The sequence below is a fragment of the Aspergillus flavus genome, chromosome 2 (assembly GCF_009017415.1).
Source record: "Aspergillus flavus chromosome 2, complete sequence".
In the NCBI taxonomy this organism is placed as follows: domain Eukaryota; kingdom Fungi; phylum Ascomycota; class Eurotiomycetes; order Eurotiales; family Aspergillaceae; genus Aspergillus; species Aspergillus flavus.
The window spans coordinates 3,400,316-3,419,744 of record NC_092409.1 but is presented as its reverse complement, the minus strand read 5'-3'; the positions used below and the strand labels follow the sequence as shown (position 1 = coordinate 3,419,744).

Here is a 19,429-nt window from a genome sequence, read left to right as displayed (position 1 = left end):
AATAACGGAATGGAAGTATGGGGTAAGTTGTTGTTTGGCAGCCGAGGTTAGTCTGCATTTCCCCACATTTGCGGTAGATCACTGGGTCGTGTTGCCCTAAGCGCTTTCATTAGTTAGAATGGTAGACAGTGAGTATAATATAATATTCATATGCCACCTGTATGAAAGATGTTTCCTGTTTGCCCATTCTCAGAATATATTTCAAAGATCTCAACCCGGTAAGATCTGTTCCTTGAAGGAGTCCGAATGATCCACTTTAAGTGGCCCTTCCATACAATGTATCCTTTCGAAGCCTTCCATATTGAATGATATTCTTCTACATCTGAATGGATCCCAGAATGGAGGTCTACGATGCGTTGGTACTCGCATTGCTACCGTACATACTTTTATTGCTCTGTATGACTTTAATATGTGATTAGATAAAGTACAAATAGAATGGATAGGAACAACAAATGTCGCTTATGAGGTGAATAGGTGTCACCCTCACTGAGTACATGATAAAGATTTACAATGCTTCTTGCTCCTGCTGTTTGGTTTTCGAAAAGTCATCCAAGGGCGTCAGGTTCGACTTGGCTGGACCCTCAACGCAGACACCGTCGCAGCTAAATCGACTTCCGTGAACCGGACAATCCCAGCTCTTCTCTGCGGCGTTCCAACTAAGCACCGCTTTCATATGAGGGCAGATAGCGCTGAAGCGATGCGTTTGACCTCCCTCGTCTTTGTAAACGGCCATCGGTGCTGATAGGTCGGCCTTGTTAAGTACACCACCACTTCCCACCGCGAGATCTTCGATATCTTTAATGTCGGTTTGCAGGTAGCGCTTGTATTGGGTGTTGATTTGTATGTCATGCTGAAGCATGCTTCCAAGTGATTTGGCGATACTTGTTAGTCGCTCGGGATTGTAAAGGCTTGCCCACGGGTTCTGGACGCCTTCAATCTCGTCTGCAATCAGCTTTCCTGCCAGTATACCATGGGTGAGACCGTTTCCGCTATCGCCAGTGACAACATAGGTGTGGTTCATTCCTTGGTTCTTTCCGATGAAGGCCATGTAGTCTACTGGCTCAAAGATCTGGCCGCTCCATTTATAGTCAACGGAGCCGGCCTTGGTGAATCGCTCCCGCACCCATGTTTCCAGCTCTTGGAAGCGACCCTCTACTTGATCCTGGCCCACTTTGTGATCGCAGCCGCCGATAACCAGGTAGTCGTCGTGCTCGTCGCAGTCCGTGAAGCGGATATACTTGTATGCGTCCGCTTGGTCATAGATAAGGCAGTCCTCGATATAATTCTTAGGGACTCGGATGGCAATACAGTATGTCCGCATATATTCCATTTCAGCAATGACGCTCAGCTTCTGGATGGGAACACAGGTCGCCTGAACCACATCTTTGGCCGTGATCGTGTTGCCATTAGCCGTACGCACTTGAACAAGATCGTTCTCTTCGACAGACGCCATCCGCGTATGCGTGAAGCACTGGAAGTTCGGATGGTTCCTCAGCCACTCCAGCATACCAACCATATACTTGGTCGGATGGAACGTCCCCTGCCCAGTAAACAAAGCCCCATCACGCTGATCGATTTCCCCATCCCACCCCTGAATGGCAAGGCCTTCACGGAACGAGGCATGCAAGCCAGCCTTCGAAGCAGCATCCACTTCCTCCCGCATAACACCCACCTCCTTATCATGCTTCGGGTCCCCACGAGGGTACTGCGAGATCTCAATCGCCGGCAAATACCTAAACTCGCAATCCAATTTCAGCTTCTTGACAATATCCGCCGCGCGATCAATAGCCCAGGTGTGACTATCGGCCGCGAGTTTGGCTCCGTCCTTTCCGTGCTTCTTCGCGATCGCACTATAGCCATCATCCAAGGCATTCGACAAATGGCCGCTGGTTCTTCCACTCTCTCCCGAGAGCACATTCCGGGCCTCGATCATCGTCACTTTCTTGCCGCGAGTGATGAGCTCATAGGCAGTAGATATACCCGCGATTCCGGAGCCAACAACGCAGACGTCGGTTTTGATGTCGTGCGACAAGGTTTCAAACCGGGGGTATTTGGAGAAGGGCATTTTATGCACCCATACCGGGGTTGTCTCCCCGGAGGTATTCATCCATTGTTCTGGGCGGGCGATGGTTGCCATTGGGCGGGTGGTGAGGGTGATTTTGAGGGCGGAATAGTTTGTTGTCAGGACTACTGTGCTAGTCCTACGTATTTGGGATCTGAGTACTCGACTACTATGTTGCGCGAACATTTTTAGAAAAAAAATAATACAAGGGTTTATGCGGGCTTCCTTTGGTAAATGGGCTTTTATGCGGTGTTTTTGGCTGGGGAGTTCTCTTCATCATGGTGACGTGCAACTTGGAAACTTGGTTCGACTCAACTTTACAATTGCCACCTTTCGTTTTATAACTTCATGGATATATTTTTATCGGATTGTTTGCTTGTTTTTTTTTAATTCTGGGTTAAAATATAAGAAATCGAGTGTTGATTAATAGCTATCTGACGATGTTTACCTACATGAGCTCGGCTTTCTAGATAACCATAGAAAGAAAGATCTATGATAGCCTACCATGATGGACATAACAAAAGTACACCAGTGGCTACGACTTGAATACGACGCACAGATGACGTTGGCTTGGCCAAAGATACGCTGATTTAAATCACTTATGAATGATACCATGCACGTCATGGCAATGCTCGTATCCATTCTACTTTCGTCAATACTAAAACAAGATACCAAATCCCTGGAAGAGACCGAATAGTTATATCTGAGGATAACTTATCCCCTCAATGCCCAGGAAACTCCTCCCCAAGAGTTCTCCCCTCCCCAGTAACAACAGGCCGACACTCCGCCATAACCCCAACCATCCTCGACCACTTTGTCTTACTAGGATTCCGCCATTTATGCAACGTAGATCGCTGAACAGTCAAATCCCCCGGCTTAACGATCCGCGTCTCACCAGAAGACAGCGTGAGTTCAATCTCGCCTGTGATCTGGATGACAAAGTCCAGACTCACGGTTCGATGCAGGGGACTCTCTGACTCGGGGGGCGTATCAATGTACCATACATTGGCACCGCCGCCTTGAGGGACCAGGGGAGGAAGCTCTTGGAGAGAGGTTTCGTAGAGATGGAGGTCGGTGTTGTTGGTGAGTTCCACCGGGGGTTTGTTTGTGGTGTAGCCTAGACGGAAGAGTGCTCCGTTGAGGTTGTTTACCACGGGGAGGGATTCGGGGATGGTCTGCGTGAAGATGGATGTGCCATCGTCGTTGTTGGTGGTGATGTAGCGGTTTGGGTTGGGGAGAGTGTTTTCGGGCATGGTTGATTTGGGTGGGATTTGGTTTCACTGGGAAATATGTTGATGCTGCTTAGGTGGAGGTGTGTAGTGGGTGATATAGACATATATAGGGGGAACGAAACTGAGTATCTTTTAGAAGCTCGGGATACCAGGGGTTTCGCATCGGGATTCACATGCAACTAAAGGAATTTGATGCCTTGAGTGTCTGCATTATCAAGGTCAATGACTATACTAGAAGATGGCCTGTCAATGACCAACCCGAGATCGCTCGGAATGGCCCATGATTGGCTGTCTCCAGAGGATGTGATGTTATTCCCAGAGTGCGTGGAAGCTGCATAGCGCATCTCTCCGCTGACGTCCGTTCCTGATGGTCAAGGGGTCCTCTGCCTATTTCGATCGTTGCATTGCTGAGGCATGATCAGTGGTGACCGTATGTCCTCGACTTCATCCCTACGGCCCAGAAGATACAAGGCCGTCATTGCCTGCACGACCTGTCGTCGTCGCAAGGTCAAATGCGACGGTCTCCGCCCAGGTACTCCACATTTTATTTTTTAGCAGGTGGCCTCCGACCAATCTTACTGATATTCCCAGTGTGTGGAAGATGCCAACGCAAAAGAGAGCTTCAGAGGACCTGTACTTACATCGCTGCGTCAGACCACCGTAGCAGTACTGGCAACCATCATCACTCATCAGCTGTAGTATCCCCACAACTGCCGACTCCTGCTACATCTGCTCAAATAAATTCGGGAAATTTAGATGCCATCAGCCCTCCAAGCGCTCACAGCCCCGTTAATCCAGGAGAATTCTCCTTCGAGGTCAGAGCTGCTGTTGATGCAAGACTGGGACTCCCGTCCCCGAAAAAGCGGTGCCCTATTCCTCTGACGGATGCTCCATTATTTGGCTTGCTCTCCATTCCAGACAGTATCAATCCCATTGCTAATCCCGCGGACAATGTCCTTCCACCGCGCAGACATGCCGATCACTTGGTGAATTTGTACTGGCAATGTCTGGATCCTCTGGAGCCCTTGCTCGACCAGAGATCTTTCTGGACTACCTATGAGGCCATCTTCGACGGTAGGGAGATAGAGTGCAATGAACAAATAATTCTATGCATACTAAATCTTATATTCGCCTTGTCCACTCAATTGCAAGAATCAACTCCCTCGGAACAGCGAAACAGTGCCAGCAGAACTTTCTTCCTTCGAGCATGGCATCTGTTGCGTCCGGAGGTCATCCTCTGGCAAGCCGGCTCATTGGAGACTGTTCAATGTCTGATCCTTATGACACAGTATCTTCGGTGTACTTCAAACTTGCACCAGACATGGATGGCCTTGGGTTCCGCTGTCCGGATTGCCCTGAGCATCGGGCTTGACCGATCAGGGAGGGAGATATCCGAACCACAGAGAGAGAACGACGTGACACCGGATGTCTGGCAGCAATGCGTGTTTATGGACAGGTATGAGCAATCATCCTCTACCTTTAGTCCTACGTTCTGCTAATTCCAGCCCAGAAGCCTTTCCTGGTCGCTTGGACGGTCTTCCTCAGCACCTAGAGTACCCTTCTCGTCCAACTCACTTCGAAACGGTAGCAACCCGCCCAACTACGATAGCAATGCTGTCACGTCAGTCTCGGAGAAAATGCAAGAATTAACTAAAATTACCGGTTACATCAACCTTTCTGAAATACCTACCAGCAGGAATCCAGCCGAAGGTCTGGACTTGGCGATGCAAACCCAAGCTGAGCCCTATACCGTTATACAAATTGACGAGTCTCTAACTAGATTAGAAAACAGCCTTCCTCCCTTCCAGCCCCATACACCTATTATTGAACCCACCGACCGACGACTATTCCTCCTCCGTCTCCGGTGAGTCTTACCGCCTGTTTCCGTAGATCTTACGCCAGTACACATAAACTAATCCCTCTTCCCCAGAATTGCATACACACGCATAATACTCCTCAGACCCACAATGGCCCACTTCTGTCTCCCACACCCCCAACCCCAGAAGCCAAACGAACCAAGTCTAGCCGACCACATCACCCAAACACACGCCACACTCTGCGTCACAAACGCCCAAAAGCTCATCACCCTGATCCAGACCTGCTCGCAACAAGACAACCCCGGCCTCATACCCTGGTGGTATCGGGTTTTCTTCCTCTATATTGCAATGCAGCATCTCATAGCAGCGATGCTGCGACCTGATGTCTTTGCAACGGTCGTTGTGGAGTCCTGGAATACGGCTGTGTCGGTACTAAGCGCACATGAGCATCTCAGTTTGTCTGTTGGGAGATGTCTGAATAAACTTCGGTTGATGTGGGGGAAGGTTGGTGATATCCAGGCGTCAATGAGTCATGTGGTTCTGGCGGATTGTGATATGGGATGGAGGGATGTTTTCCAGTATCTGGGGTTTGAGGCTGAGATGTCGCTGTTTGGCATGGATGATTCGGTGGGGGTGGGGGATATTGATTGGAGTTTATGATCTTACTTTGATTGACGCTCTTGATGCGTATGGTTGGTTTTGACTACCTAGCCAATACTAGTAGTCGCTCATGAGTTATTCTTGCTGGTGATGTCGCGGCTGACTATATGACAGAGGGTATACACAAGTTTATGCTCTAACTATATAGTCTTCATATACATAAAGAGTAATGCAACTGAATCAACACAAATTCCACCCCATATACCATTCAGCATTTACAGAGGAGGTGGGTTGAGATCCAGCCCCTCCACCGTCAACTTAAACGCATCACTCCTGGAATAATGACCAGCCACATCCATATCCAATCTACCCCGTTCACAATCCTCTACATCAATCTCCGAGATGATCAGTCCATCACCTCCAGCACCCGCCGCAGAATCAGACGCATCATCCGCAGAAACCTCCCAAATAGGACCCGCAAGAACCTGACCCTGGGGATCAACGATAGAAGAACCACCGCGGCAGACGTATTCGGTCGAGATTTCTGTTTCTATTTATCAGTCGCCTATTCTGCGTAACGGGGTGGTTTAATATAAAGGGCTTACTCTCATCCTGTTGGCCAGTGACCCACTCCGGTAATTCGTTATACCTAACGCACTGGTTCGCGCTGAGTACATATGCCCGCGACTCGAATGCGACGGTCCGTATTAGGGGCAGCCATGTGTCCCGGGCGTCGGCGGTAGGAGCCAAGTAGATGTTCACGTTCTGGGAGTACAGACTCTGGCGGAGAAGGGGCATGTAGTTCTCCCAGCAGATGGCTGCTGCCATGGTCACGGGAACACCGTTGAGATGGGTCGTCACGGCCTTCAGGGTTGATGGGGAACCTTGGGCCCAGACGAGACGTTCTGTTCCTGTCTGGTTGGGGTTAATTATCTTTTCTTCTGTATTTATTTGTTTGAACGGGGCGTTTTTGTATTATATGCATAGTAAGTGCATCAATAAGGTAGGAAACTGTCCTGTTAAGACTTACAGGCATAACCTTCCTCCTCTTTCCCAGCACTCCCCTCGCGGGATCGACGTACAGCGCAGAACAGTACAAACTGCCCGCCGCTCTCTCGATAACACCCACGACGATGAAGACGCCTGTTTCATTTGCAATCCGTTCAAGAGTCTCTCTCGTGCCGTCTCCGCGATGGTTCTTGCCCTCTGCGACGGGCAACTTCCTCTGTACCCAGTCGTCACCCGCTCCAGTGGGGGTATCCCCGAGATCAACTGCAGAGTGGAAGTAATTCAGGAACTGTTCCCGTCCGTGAGGTTGACGTGCGCCAATGGCAGTGCCAAAGTTGCAGGTACGTGGGTATCCGCCTAGATAGGCCTCGGGGAAGAGGAGCAGATGGACGCCGCGGGAGGCGGCATCACGGGTGATGCGGTTGAGGGCGGAGAGAGTCTCCGTGACAGTGTTGTGGGTGCGTGCTTGGGCAACGCCTACAGTGATCTTGGACGGCATGTTTGGTAACTGGAAGAGACTGTTTGCTCTGGTGGTGGTTGAAGAATGGATGTGGGGAATTTAAAAGATGAATATCAAATCCCGGAAAGCCGAACCAATCGCCGGGTGAGTCACGGAGATTCGTAAGAGACCCGCTTCTCTCTCCACGTTTACCACGGATTTTATCTCCGGATGATGATTATATTTCTTTACATTCATTCTGTCTGTCATTCTGGTCTATCATACACGCAGGCAGCTCTCCTATATTCCTATGTACAGCACTGCCGTACCAATCTGCCGGAGATCCCGATAACAATAAAGCATTCACCAATCGATAGGTAGACTTAGACTCGAGCAAACGCTGGGAATGCAAACAATGCCGGGTATAGCGCCTCGCTAACTAAATCATCAGAAAATGAAGTTCGTCGGAACAAATTTGAATCCAAAAGTCAAAAACAAAAATAAATAAACGTAAAGATATGCCGAGATACTGAAGAACATTATTTTTCGGATCCTTATTTTTTCTTCCCTCATGCCTTTTGTTCAGGTCAGATTCAAATCTTGGTGCCCGTAGCATTGGCGGCTTGCTGCAACACACGGGGCCAACGAGAAATAAATTCAACATCGTCCAAAACACCCTTGCCTTGGTTGCGCACGTATTGGGTACTGGGGTCAATACGCGGCTCGTAGTCCCAAAAGGCCGGGTTACCCTTGATCAAAGCCGAATAAACCAGGCGTCGCCGGCGCTGTGACCGCAGGACATCTTCCGTGATGCTCTCCAGGTCCCAACGGGCTTGCGCTTCTTCCAAGAAGTATGCTAGGACCTTGGCAGGCTCGGTAGTGGTCGGCATTTCAGGCAATCCTTTGCCTGGACTAGGAGTCCGTGGGGGGCTCGGGAATGGGTATGCCGACGATGCACCACGCTGCGGCCGAGGCGATATACGCGGGGACTCAGCTGGAGTAGGCAAAGACGCTGGTTGCAACTGCGATCCTGAGATATGTTTGGCCGCACTCAGTTGCGCCGGAATAGGCAAACCGGCCGCCAGGTTCACCTTCTCTTCAGGGTCTGTCTTCACATCGAAGAGCATAGGTGGGTCAATCAGCGAGTACACAAACTTCCAGCGGCCACGGCGAATCATTACCACTGGGGACTGTGTCCCTTCACCCATGTACTCGCCCAACACGGTATCGGTCTTGAGGCCGTCCTCGCCTGTCAGGTATGGAAGCAACGACACACCGTCCAGGGGTAGCTCCCGAACCAACTGCGCGCCAACCAGATCGACAAAGGTGGGCAACAAGTCCATTGTCGACACATTCTGGGGTACACGCTTCGGAGCAAAACGCTTAGGTGCATGCACGATCATGGGCACACGCGCCGAATTCTCGTACCAGGTCATCTTATACCAAAGGCCGCGCTCACCCAACATGTCTCCGTGGTCACCGGTAAACACGATGATTGTGTCGTCAGTCATGCCACAATCGTCCAGAACCTTCAACAGTTTGCCGACGTTAGTATCAACGTAGGTACAAGCGGCATAGTAGGCGCGGCGAGCGGCCTTGATCCGTTCTTCAGGCATTTCTTTGCCCCACAAGTCAATGCATTTCAGAACACGCTGCGAATGGGGATCCTGCTGGTCTTGTGGCATGTCACCGTTCTTCGGCAAAGGAATGTCAACACCTTCATACAGGTCCCAGAATTCTTTGGTCATGGCGTAAGGGTCATGAGGGTGAGTCATAGACACCGTCAGACAGAATGGCTGATCACCACGCTGTCGGACATGGTTGTAGAGATACTGGGTGGATTTATATATAACTTCTTCATCAAAGTCAAGCTGGTTGGTCCGCACAACAGGACCCGCGTCCATAACAGAGGACATGTTGTGATAATAATCGAGACGGATTTCCTACACACGATCAGAGATCTCCTTGGATTCGAACTACTCGGAATGCAACTTACCGGCTCATCCCAATTGACAGACCAGCCATAGTCACCGGGGTAGATGTCGCTCGTCAGACGCTGCTCATAACCGTGCAGCTGGTCGGGCCCACAGAAATGCATCTTTCCAGCCAGAGCGGTGTGATAGCCCTCCCGGCGCAGATAATGGGCATAAGTGGGGATATCAGCGGGTAAGTCGGCAGCGTTATCGTAGGCTCCAATCTTGGAGGGCAATTGGCCGGTCACCATGACGAAACGGGACGGCGCACATAGCGGAGAGTTACAGTAGGCTGAGTCGAAGACCACACCCTCATCCGCCAACCGGTTCAGGTTGGGGGTCTTGATGGGAGAATCCTTGTCATGGAAGGCCAGAAGGGGGGCAGCCATCTGGTCAGCCATGATGTAGAGGATGTTGGGCTTCTTGGTAGCCATGGTGACGATTGGTGAGACCTCTTCTCACACTCTAATCTAATGATAGAAACTATGCTAAAGAGTTGGTGGCCGGAATAAGAGAAGAATGGTGACGGATGAAGAAGGAAAGGAAAAGGGTGAACGCTGGAGAAGGGAAAGACAAGTTATAAATAACGTTAAGGGGGAGCGGATATTGCTTTCAGGGTGAATAAAGGCCAAGTAATAGAAGAAAGAAGAAAAAAAAGATAAGAGGGGAAAAAAAAACTCATTGCAAGTACATACTTGTACCCGAACCAAAATTACATGTGGGTATGATTGAATGTATTGAGCATTAGCGGAGATCTACATCAAGTGTGGTACAATCGATGTCACCGCAGCGATGGAACCATTAGCGGAGACGATGGTGTGATTCCCCACGAGCTGGAACGCAGGGGCAATAAACTTCGAGACCAATGATTCAAGTGAAGGACTTTCCACTTGTAGATTCCTCGGATTATGATCATCCAAAATCATGTTGCCTTGTCAGTACCCCGTAGTACATACTACATAGTACATACATAGTCTTCAGTACAGACGATCACTTTTGTGACAAGGTGCCGATTACTAGGGCCGCGTAAGGATGTAATTTCCCGGCAGAGAAATGCGGTCCGGCAAGGACCAAAGGATTGGTCAGATCGCCACGAAAGCCCTCGGGTAGTCATCGGAGTCCGCAGGTCCTATCATTTTGCAATCTCCCTTCTGCTTCATCTAATTACCACTTTCCACCTTAATAGATAAAGTCTTTGAGAGTGATCGTACCAAGTGTCAATGGATTTGACCCTGTTCTGTTCGCATTCTTTCCTAAGTCGAAGTCGACTGAAGTTCGTTTAGGACGGGTAAACTAGCCAGCCTACTAACCGAAGTGGGCCTGGGGGTCTCAAACCCCCTTCTCACTAGTCCGGACTCCCCAAAGACTTGGCGCACTTGGCATTATAACAGGTTCTGATTGGTTCCTGAATTCCACCCCCGGCCGGTTCCGACAAGGATCCCCGGCACATCACAGGTTGAGTCGCTAAGCTAGGCGCGTCAGCTGGTTCGCCACGAGACTTCATTGGGTGGCTCCTTAAACAAGTTCTAGTGCCATAGACTAAAGCCTTGTAAGAAAACGGGCTGATCCGTTAGAAAGTTACAAGCGTATACCGGCTCTAGTGGGAGAGTTTCAACAATGAAAGGAAAAGAAAAGGAATTCATGTGTCATTCCCACTCGATACGGCTGAAGGCTCCATCTCCTCTCCTCTTTGGGTCAGGGGTCATGTGCCATCTTTCACACAGCCAAGACACATAAGACACATTTCTGGGCGGGGCAAGGCCTCAGGTTGCGGTGAATATTATCTCCTCTTTGGCCAGCAGGCTAATGCGCGCCCGTAACCTAATTCCAGTGCCAATTTTTGGGCTCAATTTCATCCTTACTCCGTACATACAGAATACAGTGTACGACAATTCCAACCACACAGTATCAACAGGCTTCATATTTTGCAAGCTCAGCAGGGCATTGTACCGGTTCCCCAGATTTTACCAGGAACCCAATGATATTTTCATGGCACACGCATCATCATGACACATTCATATTGGGGCTGGTTCAGGCGGCTCTATGATCCTTACTTTCCAATTCAACCGGGCCCAGATACTAAGTTACACAACCCGCTAATGTAGATCACTGTGTCTCTTTCATTGCTAGTGACAGACTTGGCGGTTCACAATGAAATGTGGTACATTCTGGGGTCACAACAATCCAACCACTATGATCGTCACGTGGTAGACTTCTTCCGCCTTTGCCATGTTTTGTAGTACTTCATAAGTCTTGCTTATATTCTTAAGACTGGGCCGATATGGATCCTAAGAACCGCTTTTCAAGCGACTACTAGTCGTGAAGCAGGATTGCCCTGCAGGTGGACACATATTCGCGTCAGGGTGTGAAAAGGAAGGAGAGACAGTGTGGAGAGACTTGCATTGAGTACACACGATGTAGAAACCCGCTTCTAATTTCGTTGCCAGTTCGAATTGAGATTCGACACTTGAATCGTGAACCATGCTATTCAACCCATTATACAAGTGTAGTATGTACATCTTTACTGATTATTCTTTGAAGAATGACCAACCTTGAAATCTAGAATACTAAGAATCTCGCCTTATCGGTACTCCCTCCCAGTCACCTGAGCCGGTAAACAAATGCCAAGTCCAGCGGAATGAATGCATCTTGGCACTGATCTTGTCAACTCATCAATACCGTATGTATGCGCAGTATTGCACAGACCCTTTTACCCCAGAAGCTGCAGAATTTAGTTTAGTTCAGGAGACCAGTAAGATGTCTAGAGAATAGGCTTCCTGCAGATGCCGTGCTTAGCGTTATACCAATTCCGCGGGTCGATGGCATCATCTCCACTCCGTCAGTCATTCGTCGATCTCTGCATTACGTGTTGGATGTTCGTTCCCCTTACGTATGCGATGAGGCCTTTCTAGAAGATCAGCCGAATGGCCGTTTCCCCATGGTTTCTGTTAATGGAGTTGCTGATAAGCTTTTGGCTAATGGGATCTGCTACGGTTCCGGAGTTTCACGGGAGATCAGGCCATTCCGTACCAGATATCTGCATTCCGCAGTTGACATTTCGGTTCTTGATTGATAATATGCCAATTTGACATGAGCCATAGATCGTTTGCTTGATAAGAGGCTCACAGCCAAAGAAGCTCATCCTCTCGTCCGCATCCGGACGCCGAGCCCTCGAGGTGAGGGAAATGCATCATTTGTTTCTCCGATCACGCCATCAAGGGGCGAAACATCTCCACAAATGAATGATTCATTATGGAGTACTCCGTACCTCCCGTCCGTATTCTCGGGGACTGTGCATTGCTATCTGTGCACTTGGTTTATCAGATGCGAATTCCAACTTCCTCCAATGAACAGTAAGGAGCACTTTATGTCTTACCTCGTCCTTGACCCCTTCATCTAGGCGATCACGATAATCATGGAGTCGGGCTGAAACGGAGTCCGTTCCGTCCAAAATGATTAATCAAGTACTCTGGCCTGATGTAGTAGATAACGTAGCAGTAAAGACGGTGATTGGAGATTTTAGATTAATGGGACATATCCCCTATGTATATACATTTCCATTACTACGTACCCAACAATACATACACACATGCATTGTATACTAGTACAGGAGTAATACATTCAGTAACACTAAAGCACACCCTAATGCATGCTGATTGCATTTGCAAACCCCAGCTAAAAGCAAAAAGTATCGGTATTGGTCACTCGTCGTCTGCCTAGCGTTTGTAACACATTTGAAACAAAGTCTATGTAATTTAATCCAAATGCATGAACGGACATGCCGAGTCACAGTAACTTACTTCATTCACAGCCTGTTTCTGCCATCTCATTGATTACTAGCTGACGCAATCAAGTTTGCTCTACTTTTTTAGTTTTGCTGTTTCATCTCTGTCATTTCCTTGTCCTACCAATACTAGTGCCTCATTCGCATCGGATATGTAACTGCACAGTCTAGAAACCTGTTCTTGGTCTCATCTCATATACATACAGAGTAGAAAAGAGACACATCTATCTATCCTCTTGAGTCTCGCCCATGAGTATCCAAAACTACCCCCTTCCATCAAGAACCAAACCCCACAAACCCTCTCTCCAGAATATGACTCCCCCAGAAAACCCCTATAACCAGACCAAAATACATCCTCCATGACAACCTAACTCCACTAAAACTGCTTAAGCATCGCCCAGAACTAATTACATATGTACTAGTAGTGCTACAGAGACAAGATACCACATGACCCCAACCCACCCAATCACACCCCCCCAAAAAGGTTACAAATTCATTCATCCATGGAAAGTACCAATTTACCAATGATTCGAAACCATCATCGATTCATAGACTCCTGTCGGTTATCCTCGTTCCCCAGTGAACGTCACGCGGACTCTAGATTTGAATCTCCGCTTGTAGCCTTTCGTGCTACCAGGTAAACGCGGTCGTGTAACGGGGTTTTTGTATTGGAAGTTGGATTTTGCTGGGACTGGGCGTGAACTGGTTAGTTAGTGGCTGGGGAGGAGTTCTGCTAAGCTCGTGGGGTTTGGTGGCCGGGGGGGCTGGATGGGAATGCCGTTTTGGGGAAGAATTGACTTGAGTCTATCTGGTTGTCATTGCGCTATGATGAGTCAGGTGCTTTTTCCCCCGGGTCCTGATGGGTGGTTTTGTTTCTTGATGGCTCTGGAGGGATTTTGAATAGTGCTATATTATATTGTGAGGGGACAGTTACTAGGTGGTTTATTGAGTGTTTGTGTTACGGCTGGTTTTGGTAACTTTGACACATTAGATGTGATTGAGATGCTATAATTGACTAAGCTGCTCCGCGGCTAGCAAAAATCAAGGCAACAGAATTGAGATCACGACTGGAACGCGCGTTAAGACTGATAAATGTCGATTGAGTTCGCTAATGGACGGAATATATATATATAAAGTACAGAAAGGCCACAGACCAAATGACATTACAAGTCAATAATAGCACAGTAGCTTATTGCACCTGGGAAGGGGGATATCGTAAGAGCCAGAAGATGGCAAGGGAAATGAATAGGGAATGCTTGCACCAAATGCCGTTTCACGTAAGCCCGTCTGGGTAAGAAGTTGGCAGATGTCAAATATGCGTCTTGAAATTGATCAATCAACTTTGACGCCGCTGTGCCAGGATTAGCTCCAACATCTGATATATACAATACCAGATACCGCTTACCTGTAAATACGTCGGACAAACGCGTAGGCCGTCAAGAACCCGACCGTCCCCGTTAACAAGCCGTATACTGCACATGCCAGGAAGCTGTAGCTGAAAAAGAGCAGACTAGAAACGAAGCCGGTGATATGAAGGTGGAAGAAGTAGTACCAAATGCAGTAAGCAAAGACCCAGAATGCACTGCTTCCGCCAGTCAGGAAGCTCTGCCACCACCAATGGTAATTCTGCTTCAGTTAGCTTCCCGATCCTTTATAAATAATGGATATAACATACCTCGGAGCAAAGTTGACTGTAGGTTGCGATGATGGTCACTTGACTCACCGTGACCATTAGGATAGTCGAAACGGCGCTCAAAAAGCCAAACACGTAATAGTAGCCACTCTTGTCCTGCCACAAATTCTTAAATACGTACAGAAGCTCAATGAATAGAACGGCAAATGGTGCCAGGCCTGTCAAAACGGGTCCGTAAGTGTTGTGCAGGTACCAGGGTTGCGGCGGAATTTGTCGGGCGATTGACATGGTCTTGGTTGGATGCTCCCACGGCGCCGTTCGTACATAACCGTACCAACTACCCATATAAACCAAAGGAACCTGAATCAGCAACCAGAGCGCAAGAAGACCGATCAATGTGCCAAACGGGATTGCCGTGCTGGACGCCTGTGCCCAAACGAAGAGATTCAGGATGAATATGAGGCAGAAGGTCAGACCAGGGATGAAGAGAGCGGTCTAATGTCATTAGCAATGTCCAGGTCACAAGCTTCAAAGGGGAAAGAAGATATCCGGTCGAGGTACACATACAATTAACGTGTTCTTCCTCCAATTAGCACCGCCAAATGTTTTGTACAACCTTGCCGAGAAGTAGCCGGAGAAGAGGCCTGCAAATACGAACAAACCCATTCCAACACTAACGAATCCGCCACGGAAGCTGGGGTTTAGAATACCCAGGCAACTGAGCAGAAGAAGTCCCGAGGTCATAAACAACAGTTGCATACCAGAGCCAACAAGCGGTGCCAGTAGGCCGCTGTACTCCGGCACTCGGAAAACGTCACCGTGCAGGAGTTTCCAACCGCTGACATCTTCGAGACCCTCGTCGTCAGATGATATATCTGCATCTCGCTCAAGATCCGATCCGTGGTCCAAGAGACCGTCCCCTTTTCTTTCAAGAGTCTTTGCTTTGGCTGCGCTTCGAGCCTTTAGTTTAGCTTCATCCATTGCCCCGTCTCCACGACCCTTGATATCTCCTTGCACCGTTCGTCCCCAGATGACATATACAGCCACCCCAAGAACGCTAGATATAGTCAATGAATTGAGAATTGCAAACCAATGCGTCATAGAGCTATCGTCTTGGTTGCTAAAATAGAGGTCCCATCGACTAGACCAGTCAATACTGTTGTCCTCCTTGAAATAAATTGAGTATGTGTACGGAATCTTCAGTGTGGTTCCGTCGTCAACTCCGTCGTCTTCCGGAATATATGAAGAACCGGGATACATCTCACGGAGTTTTGATGTGTTTGGAGGAATGTAAAGCTCCAGACCGTCGTGGTGCTCATGTACTTGTTTGGGGCAACCGTTCTCCACATGGTCCTCGGCGCGAATACTCTTCGGATAAATCTCGAAACCAACAATCAACTTGCCACCTTCAGGTGCCGACCGCCAGCGGATCACGATGGTGAAATGGTTATTGATATAGTAGTGTGGTTTTCCATCAATGGGTGAGGGGTCCCGAGATCCGAGCTTGAACCCAGTTGCGTAGTACTTGCGACTACGGTCAACGGTGACAAAGCTAGTCGCTCCAGGCAAGTTGTCCACGATCCATTCTGCTACATAGCCTTCGTTGATAAGCTGATGCGCCCACTTGACGTCTTTGCGCCCTACTTCCGCAGTGCAGAGGGCTTGACATTCCACATTCTTTCCCATCTGAAGTTCAAAGTCAGACGTCATTATCCGATCACCACGTAGAATCTCTCCCAAGTTAAGCGAAACGCTATGTCCCGAGCCGAAGGGTGAGCCGCCATGCGTTTTCCCGCTCGGGGGGCAGACGAAAGGCAGGTCATAGTAGGCGTATTGGAGCTGCGTATGGTCGGAAAAGATTTTGTTCACAAGAAGGGGAATCGACTCGTCATCGGCGTAACGTTTGACTGAATAGCCTATTGTACAAACATAAACGTGTCAGTTGTAGAGTCCGATGGGCCTAACAGGCTGATCAAAGCTTACCAGGTATGTAGAACGCGCAGGAGTATGAGACGAATAATAACCACAAAGCCCATTGACGAGGGCACCACAAGCATCTCAGCTCCATCATTGAGGTGGTGGGAAATGGAGGGTAGCCCTCGCTATTAGAGAAAACGGATGCTATCAAGGAAGCATGCACCGACAGTTCGGATGTACGTGGCGGGTGCGTGAATCACAAGCGTAGATCAGTAACTTAGTTCAACCCAACTGAAGCTACCCTAGACCGTCCCCATTTAACAAGCCACTTAAAAGGAAAAATGAGAAGAACGCAAGTAGTAAGTCGTATGCGCGATGCTGAAAGTATTATGTTAAGCAGGAGGAACAAGCATAGAGCAAAGGCTAATGTAGAATAAGATGAGGTGTATGTATGCTATGTAGAGGAACCGGCGGTCCAGAATGCGACGGAGAATGGAAAGTCCGAGAGGTAATAGTTTAAACTGATGTAACGAGTGTAATCGGCATATAATGCCTGTCGAATAAAGTAGATACTAGGTAATAAATGAAGATGAGGGAGGGGGAGGAGTCAGGGGTGTGGAGGTGGATGTGGACAGGATAGCAGCAATTGGTAAAGTAGTTAAAGTATTGAGTGGTTTGCAGGGGAGATTCAGCACGGGGACCCATCAATCCATTGGCATCGAACAGTCCGGGTCGATTCTGTCCACAATAGGTTTAGCGTCCATTCCTAAAACGATAATCTCACCGCCGCCCATCTGAATGCGACAACGTAAGTCAATACCACCGGTATTCACCTCCAGTACACGGTACATCGTGGAATAAGTTTTATTCCCCACCACTTTTTATCGCCGAAAGCCACTTTAAACCGGGAACGGGAACACACCGGACACACAAAGAGAGAGCTGCATACGAGACTCAACTGTTGATATACTATCGTAACATCAAAAAACATGAAGTTCTGTTATACTAACGCCCTTTCTGCTAAGCCATGAGACATTCCCTACATGAAAGCCTTCCAAGCATCCCCCCTATATCAAATCCGAAAGAGTATGCAGCCAGGGTAGTCATAAAGTAGAAGCCGTCAATGAAAACAATCGCTCCACGAAAGAAGGCCGTTTGGCCAACACGCCATTACAGATCGGTGTGAGAACTCAAGAAGGATGGCTCAACAGATATTCCACTGCGCCTTGTACACTGCCACCTGCTCGTCGCAGCGCTTCGATATTCCTCTCAAACTCATAGAAGCCCATATCATTGAGCTGGCGAAGCTGTTCTGCGTACCTTTCCTCAGGCGGTCGGTTGTCCTGTGGAGGGGGGGTTCCAAATCCACTGCCTCCAAGGAGCGCCGCCAAGGGATTGGCGCCAAGTCCACCTGCGCCAGCTTCTCCTGGTGGTGCGCCCATTGCCTGCATCATCTGCGATAATAAAGCGGGATCGCGAAGGAAAGGATTTTGTTGGGGATTGAAAGGATTCACCTGACCGCCTTGTGCCCCGAACATGGCGGGGTTGAAAAGGAGCCCGAATGGATTCTGAGCATTTTGTTGGTTTTGACCCTCTCCTGTGGTAGTATCCCCCCCTGCAGCATCTCCAGCCGCTCTCTGTGCAGTCTCAGTCTGACCGGTACCCGTCGCAGTTGATGTACTGGGCGGGTTCGCGCCGCCCATTGCTGGATTACCGCCGAAAAGGGCAGCGAAAGGGTTCCCAGCTCCAAGGCCCGGAGGCATGAATGGGTTGAACGCGGGTGCGCCAGGGGCAGGAGTAGCGCCGTTGTTATTCTGGCCGTTTTGGCTTTCCTCTGGTGTTGTGTTTGTGACCCCCGGAGCAGGGAATGCGCTACCACCACCAAGCCCACCACCGCCACCCATGGCTCTCTGAAGTTGCATCGCCTGGCGAAGCGAATTGGGATCGGTAAGCATACGGCGAAATTCGGGGCTCTGCATCATTTGCCGCACGCCGGGACCCATTTCGCGCAACATGGGATTTTGTTGAATCATCATATCAATCATCGCTGGGTTCTGTAAAGCTTCATTGATAGTAGACTGGAATTGAGGGTTTTCGAGCATATTAAGCATAGAGTCGGCATCAGGAGGAGGGCCCATCTAAACGTCATGATTAGCATCGTTCAATGGGCTAAATTTTATGCCAGTGACCACTTACGCCACCATCTGGGCCAAACATTCCAGCCCCTGGAAGTTGCGCAAAACCAGCATATCGTGCGCCAGTCAAACCGGCCAGTGGGTTGTTGCCTGTGCCAGCCGCAAGGTTTGTGGGGACACCAGCGGCTGGAGTAGCAGAGGTGCCTGATGGCGTGGAGGCCGAGGCAGTCTGAGAAGTGCCGGCCTGGCGCTGATTGCTAGCAGCACTCTTTACCAGATGGATGGTGTGTCCATCTTTAATCTTGTACGTAGCCAGGGTTTCATTATCTTTTAATACTCTTCCCGAGTAGATTAGGCGCTGACGCTCCGCCGGGGTATCCGCATATTCCGACGTCGCAAGCTTTTCTTTCAACTCTGACACTTGCGTAGATACCGGAAGGGTGATAGTGTATTTCGCATCATTCGAAGACTTGATATTGAAGGTGACGGGCGAGTCCTCCGCCGTAGCGGTGTCATCAGCCATTATAACGTACTTTCGGGGAGTGGACCGAGGGGGAGGGGTTTAGATTAAGGGTCGTTACAAAACCACCGCCCTAGAGAAATGAAGGATGGTGATATGAACTCAATTAGTTCGTCGGAGAATGAAAGGATGTAAGAAGGAGATGAAGAAGTAAAGAGTAAGTGAGCAACGGAATAGCGGCAGTAAGTAGTGAACAATGCCACTTCTCGGCACAGGCTGCCAGTGCTGATAGCGTCAGTCGGAACGGAAAGGTAGAAGGTGGCAGAAACCCATCGTCCGCCTTTTCGGAAAGCGGGACAGACCTGTTGC

The 19,429-nt window shown here is 49.1% G+C and overlaps 7 protein-coding genes across 7 annotated transcripts; 1 reads left to right on the top strand and 6 right to left on the bottom strand.

Moving 5' to 3' along the window:
• Positions 1-333: 333 nt before the first annotated feature.
• Positions 334-2,300, bottom strand: F9C07_2277625 (glycine/D-amino acid oxidase). Its single transcript, XM_041284765.2, has one exon. It carries the CDS (start codon positions 2,246-2,248, stop codon positions 506-508), a length of 1,743 nt encoding a protein of 580 aa, XP_041142915.2. The 5' UTR covers positions 2,249-2,300; the 3' UTR covers positions 334-505.
• On the bottom strand, positions 2,301-3,558 carry F9C07_2277624 (uncharacterized protein). The gene has a single exon (XM_071510251.1). It carries the CDS (start codon positions 3,313-3,315, stop codon positions 2,785-2,787), a length of 531 nt encoding a protein of 176 aa, XP_071363843.1. The 5' UTR covers positions 3,316-3,558; the 3' UTR covers positions 2,301-2,784.
• On the top strand, positions 3,559-5,878 carry F9C07_2277623 (C6 transcription factor). The gene is made up of 4 exons (XM_041289818.2): positions 3,559-3,826; positions 3,886-4,750; positions 4,805-5,158; positions 5,225-5,878. Exons 1-4 carry the CDS (start codon positions 3,709-3,711, stop codon positions 5,769-5,771), a joined length of 1,884 nt encoding a protein of 627 aa, XP_041142914.1. The 5' UTR covers positions 3,559-3,708; the 3' UTR covers positions 5,772-5,878.
• F9C07_2277622 (nitrilase) lies at positions 5,879-7,270 on the bottom strand. The gene is made up of 3 exons (XM_041289806.2): positions 6,742-7,270; positions 6,317-6,626; positions 5,879-6,255 (listed from the first exon to the last, which is right to left on the bottom strand). Exons 1-3 carry the CDS (start codon positions 7,216-7,218, stop codon positions 5,987-5,989), a joined length of 1,056 nt encoding a protein of 351 aa, XP_041142913.1. The 5' UTR covers positions 7,219-7,270; the 3' UTR covers positions 5,879-5,986.
• F9C07_2277621 (putative choline sulfatase) lies at positions 7,271-10,456 on the bottom strand. The gene is made up of 2 exons (XM_041289805.2): positions 9,155-10,456; positions 7,271-9,101 (listed from the first exon to the last, which is right to left on the bottom strand). Exons 1-2 carry the CDS (start codon positions 9,563-9,565, stop codon positions 7,752-7,754), a joined length of 1,761 nt encoding a protein of 586 aa, XP_041142912.1. The 5' UTR covers positions 9,566-10,456; the 3' UTR covers positions 7,271-7,751.
• Positions 10,457-14,204: 3,748 nt separating this feature from the next.
• F9C07_2726 (putative multispanning membrane protein) lies at positions 14,205-16,619 on the bottom strand (the record flags this gene model as incomplete). The annotated part of the gene is made up of 5 exons (XM_071511002.1): positions 14,205-14,266; positions 14,321-14,541; positions 14,591-15,043; positions 15,116-16,464; positions 16,532-16,619. 5 exons carry the CDS (start codon positions 16,617-16,619, stop codon positions 14,248-14,250), a joined length of 2,130 nt encoding a protein of 709 aa, XP_071363842.1. The 3' UTR covers positions 14,205-14,247.
• Positions 16,620-17,655: 1,036 nt separating this feature from the next.
• On the bottom strand, positions 17,656-19,123 carry F9C07_2727 (putative ubiquitin-like protein DskB; the record flags this gene model as incomplete). The annotated part of the gene is made up of 2 exons (XM_041289803.1): positions 17,656-18,603; positions 18,662-19,123. 2 exons carry the CDS (start codon positions 19,121-19,123, stop codon positions 17,656-17,658), a joined length of 1,410 nt encoding a protein of 469 aa, XP_041142910.1.
• Between the last annotated feature and the right edge of the window lie 306 nt (positions 19,124-19,429).

Bases quoted from the DNA above. Each gene is read 5' to 3' on its own strand.
- F9C07_2277625 (XM_041284765.2), bottom strand. From the start codon at position 2,248: ATGTTCGCGCAACATAGTAGTCGAGTACTCAGATCCCAAATACGTAGG.
- F9C07_2277624 (XM_071510251.1), bottom strand. From the start codon at position 3,315: ATGCCCGAAAACACTCTCCCCAACCCAAACCGCTACATCACCACCAAC.
- F9C07_2277623 (XM_041289818.2), top strand. From the start codon at position 3,709: ATGATCAGTGGTGACCGTATGTCCTCGACTTCATCCCTACGGCCCAGA. The intron at 3,827-3,885 runs GTACTCCACATT...TGATATTCCCAG, and splicing joins ATGCGACGGTCTCCGCCCAG to TGTGTGGAAGATGCCAACGC. The intron at 5,159-5,224 runs GTGAGTCTTACC...CCTCTTCCCCAG, and splicing joins CTATTCCTCCTCCGTCTCCG to AATTGCATACACACGCATAA.
- F9C07_2277622 (XM_041289806.2), bottom strand. From the start codon at position 7,218: ATGCCGTCCAAGATCACTGTAGGCGTTGCCCAAGCACGCACCCACAAC. The intron at 6,627-6,741 runs GTAAGTCTTAAC...AACCCCAACCAG, and splicing joins AGAGGAGGAAGGTTATGCCT to ACAGGAACAGAACGTCTCGT. The intron at 6,256-6,316 runs GTAAGCCCTTTA...AAATAGAAACAG, and splicing joins CACTGGCCAACAGGATGAGA to AAATCTCGACCGAATACGTC.
- F9C07_2277621 (XM_041289805.2), bottom strand. From the start codon at position 9,565: ATGGCTACCAAGAAGCCCAACATCCTCTACATCATGGCTGACCAGATG. The intron at 9,102-9,154 runs GTAAGTTGCATT...GATCGTGTGTAG, and splicing joins CTGTCAATTGGGATGAGCCG to GAAATCCGTCTCGATTATTA.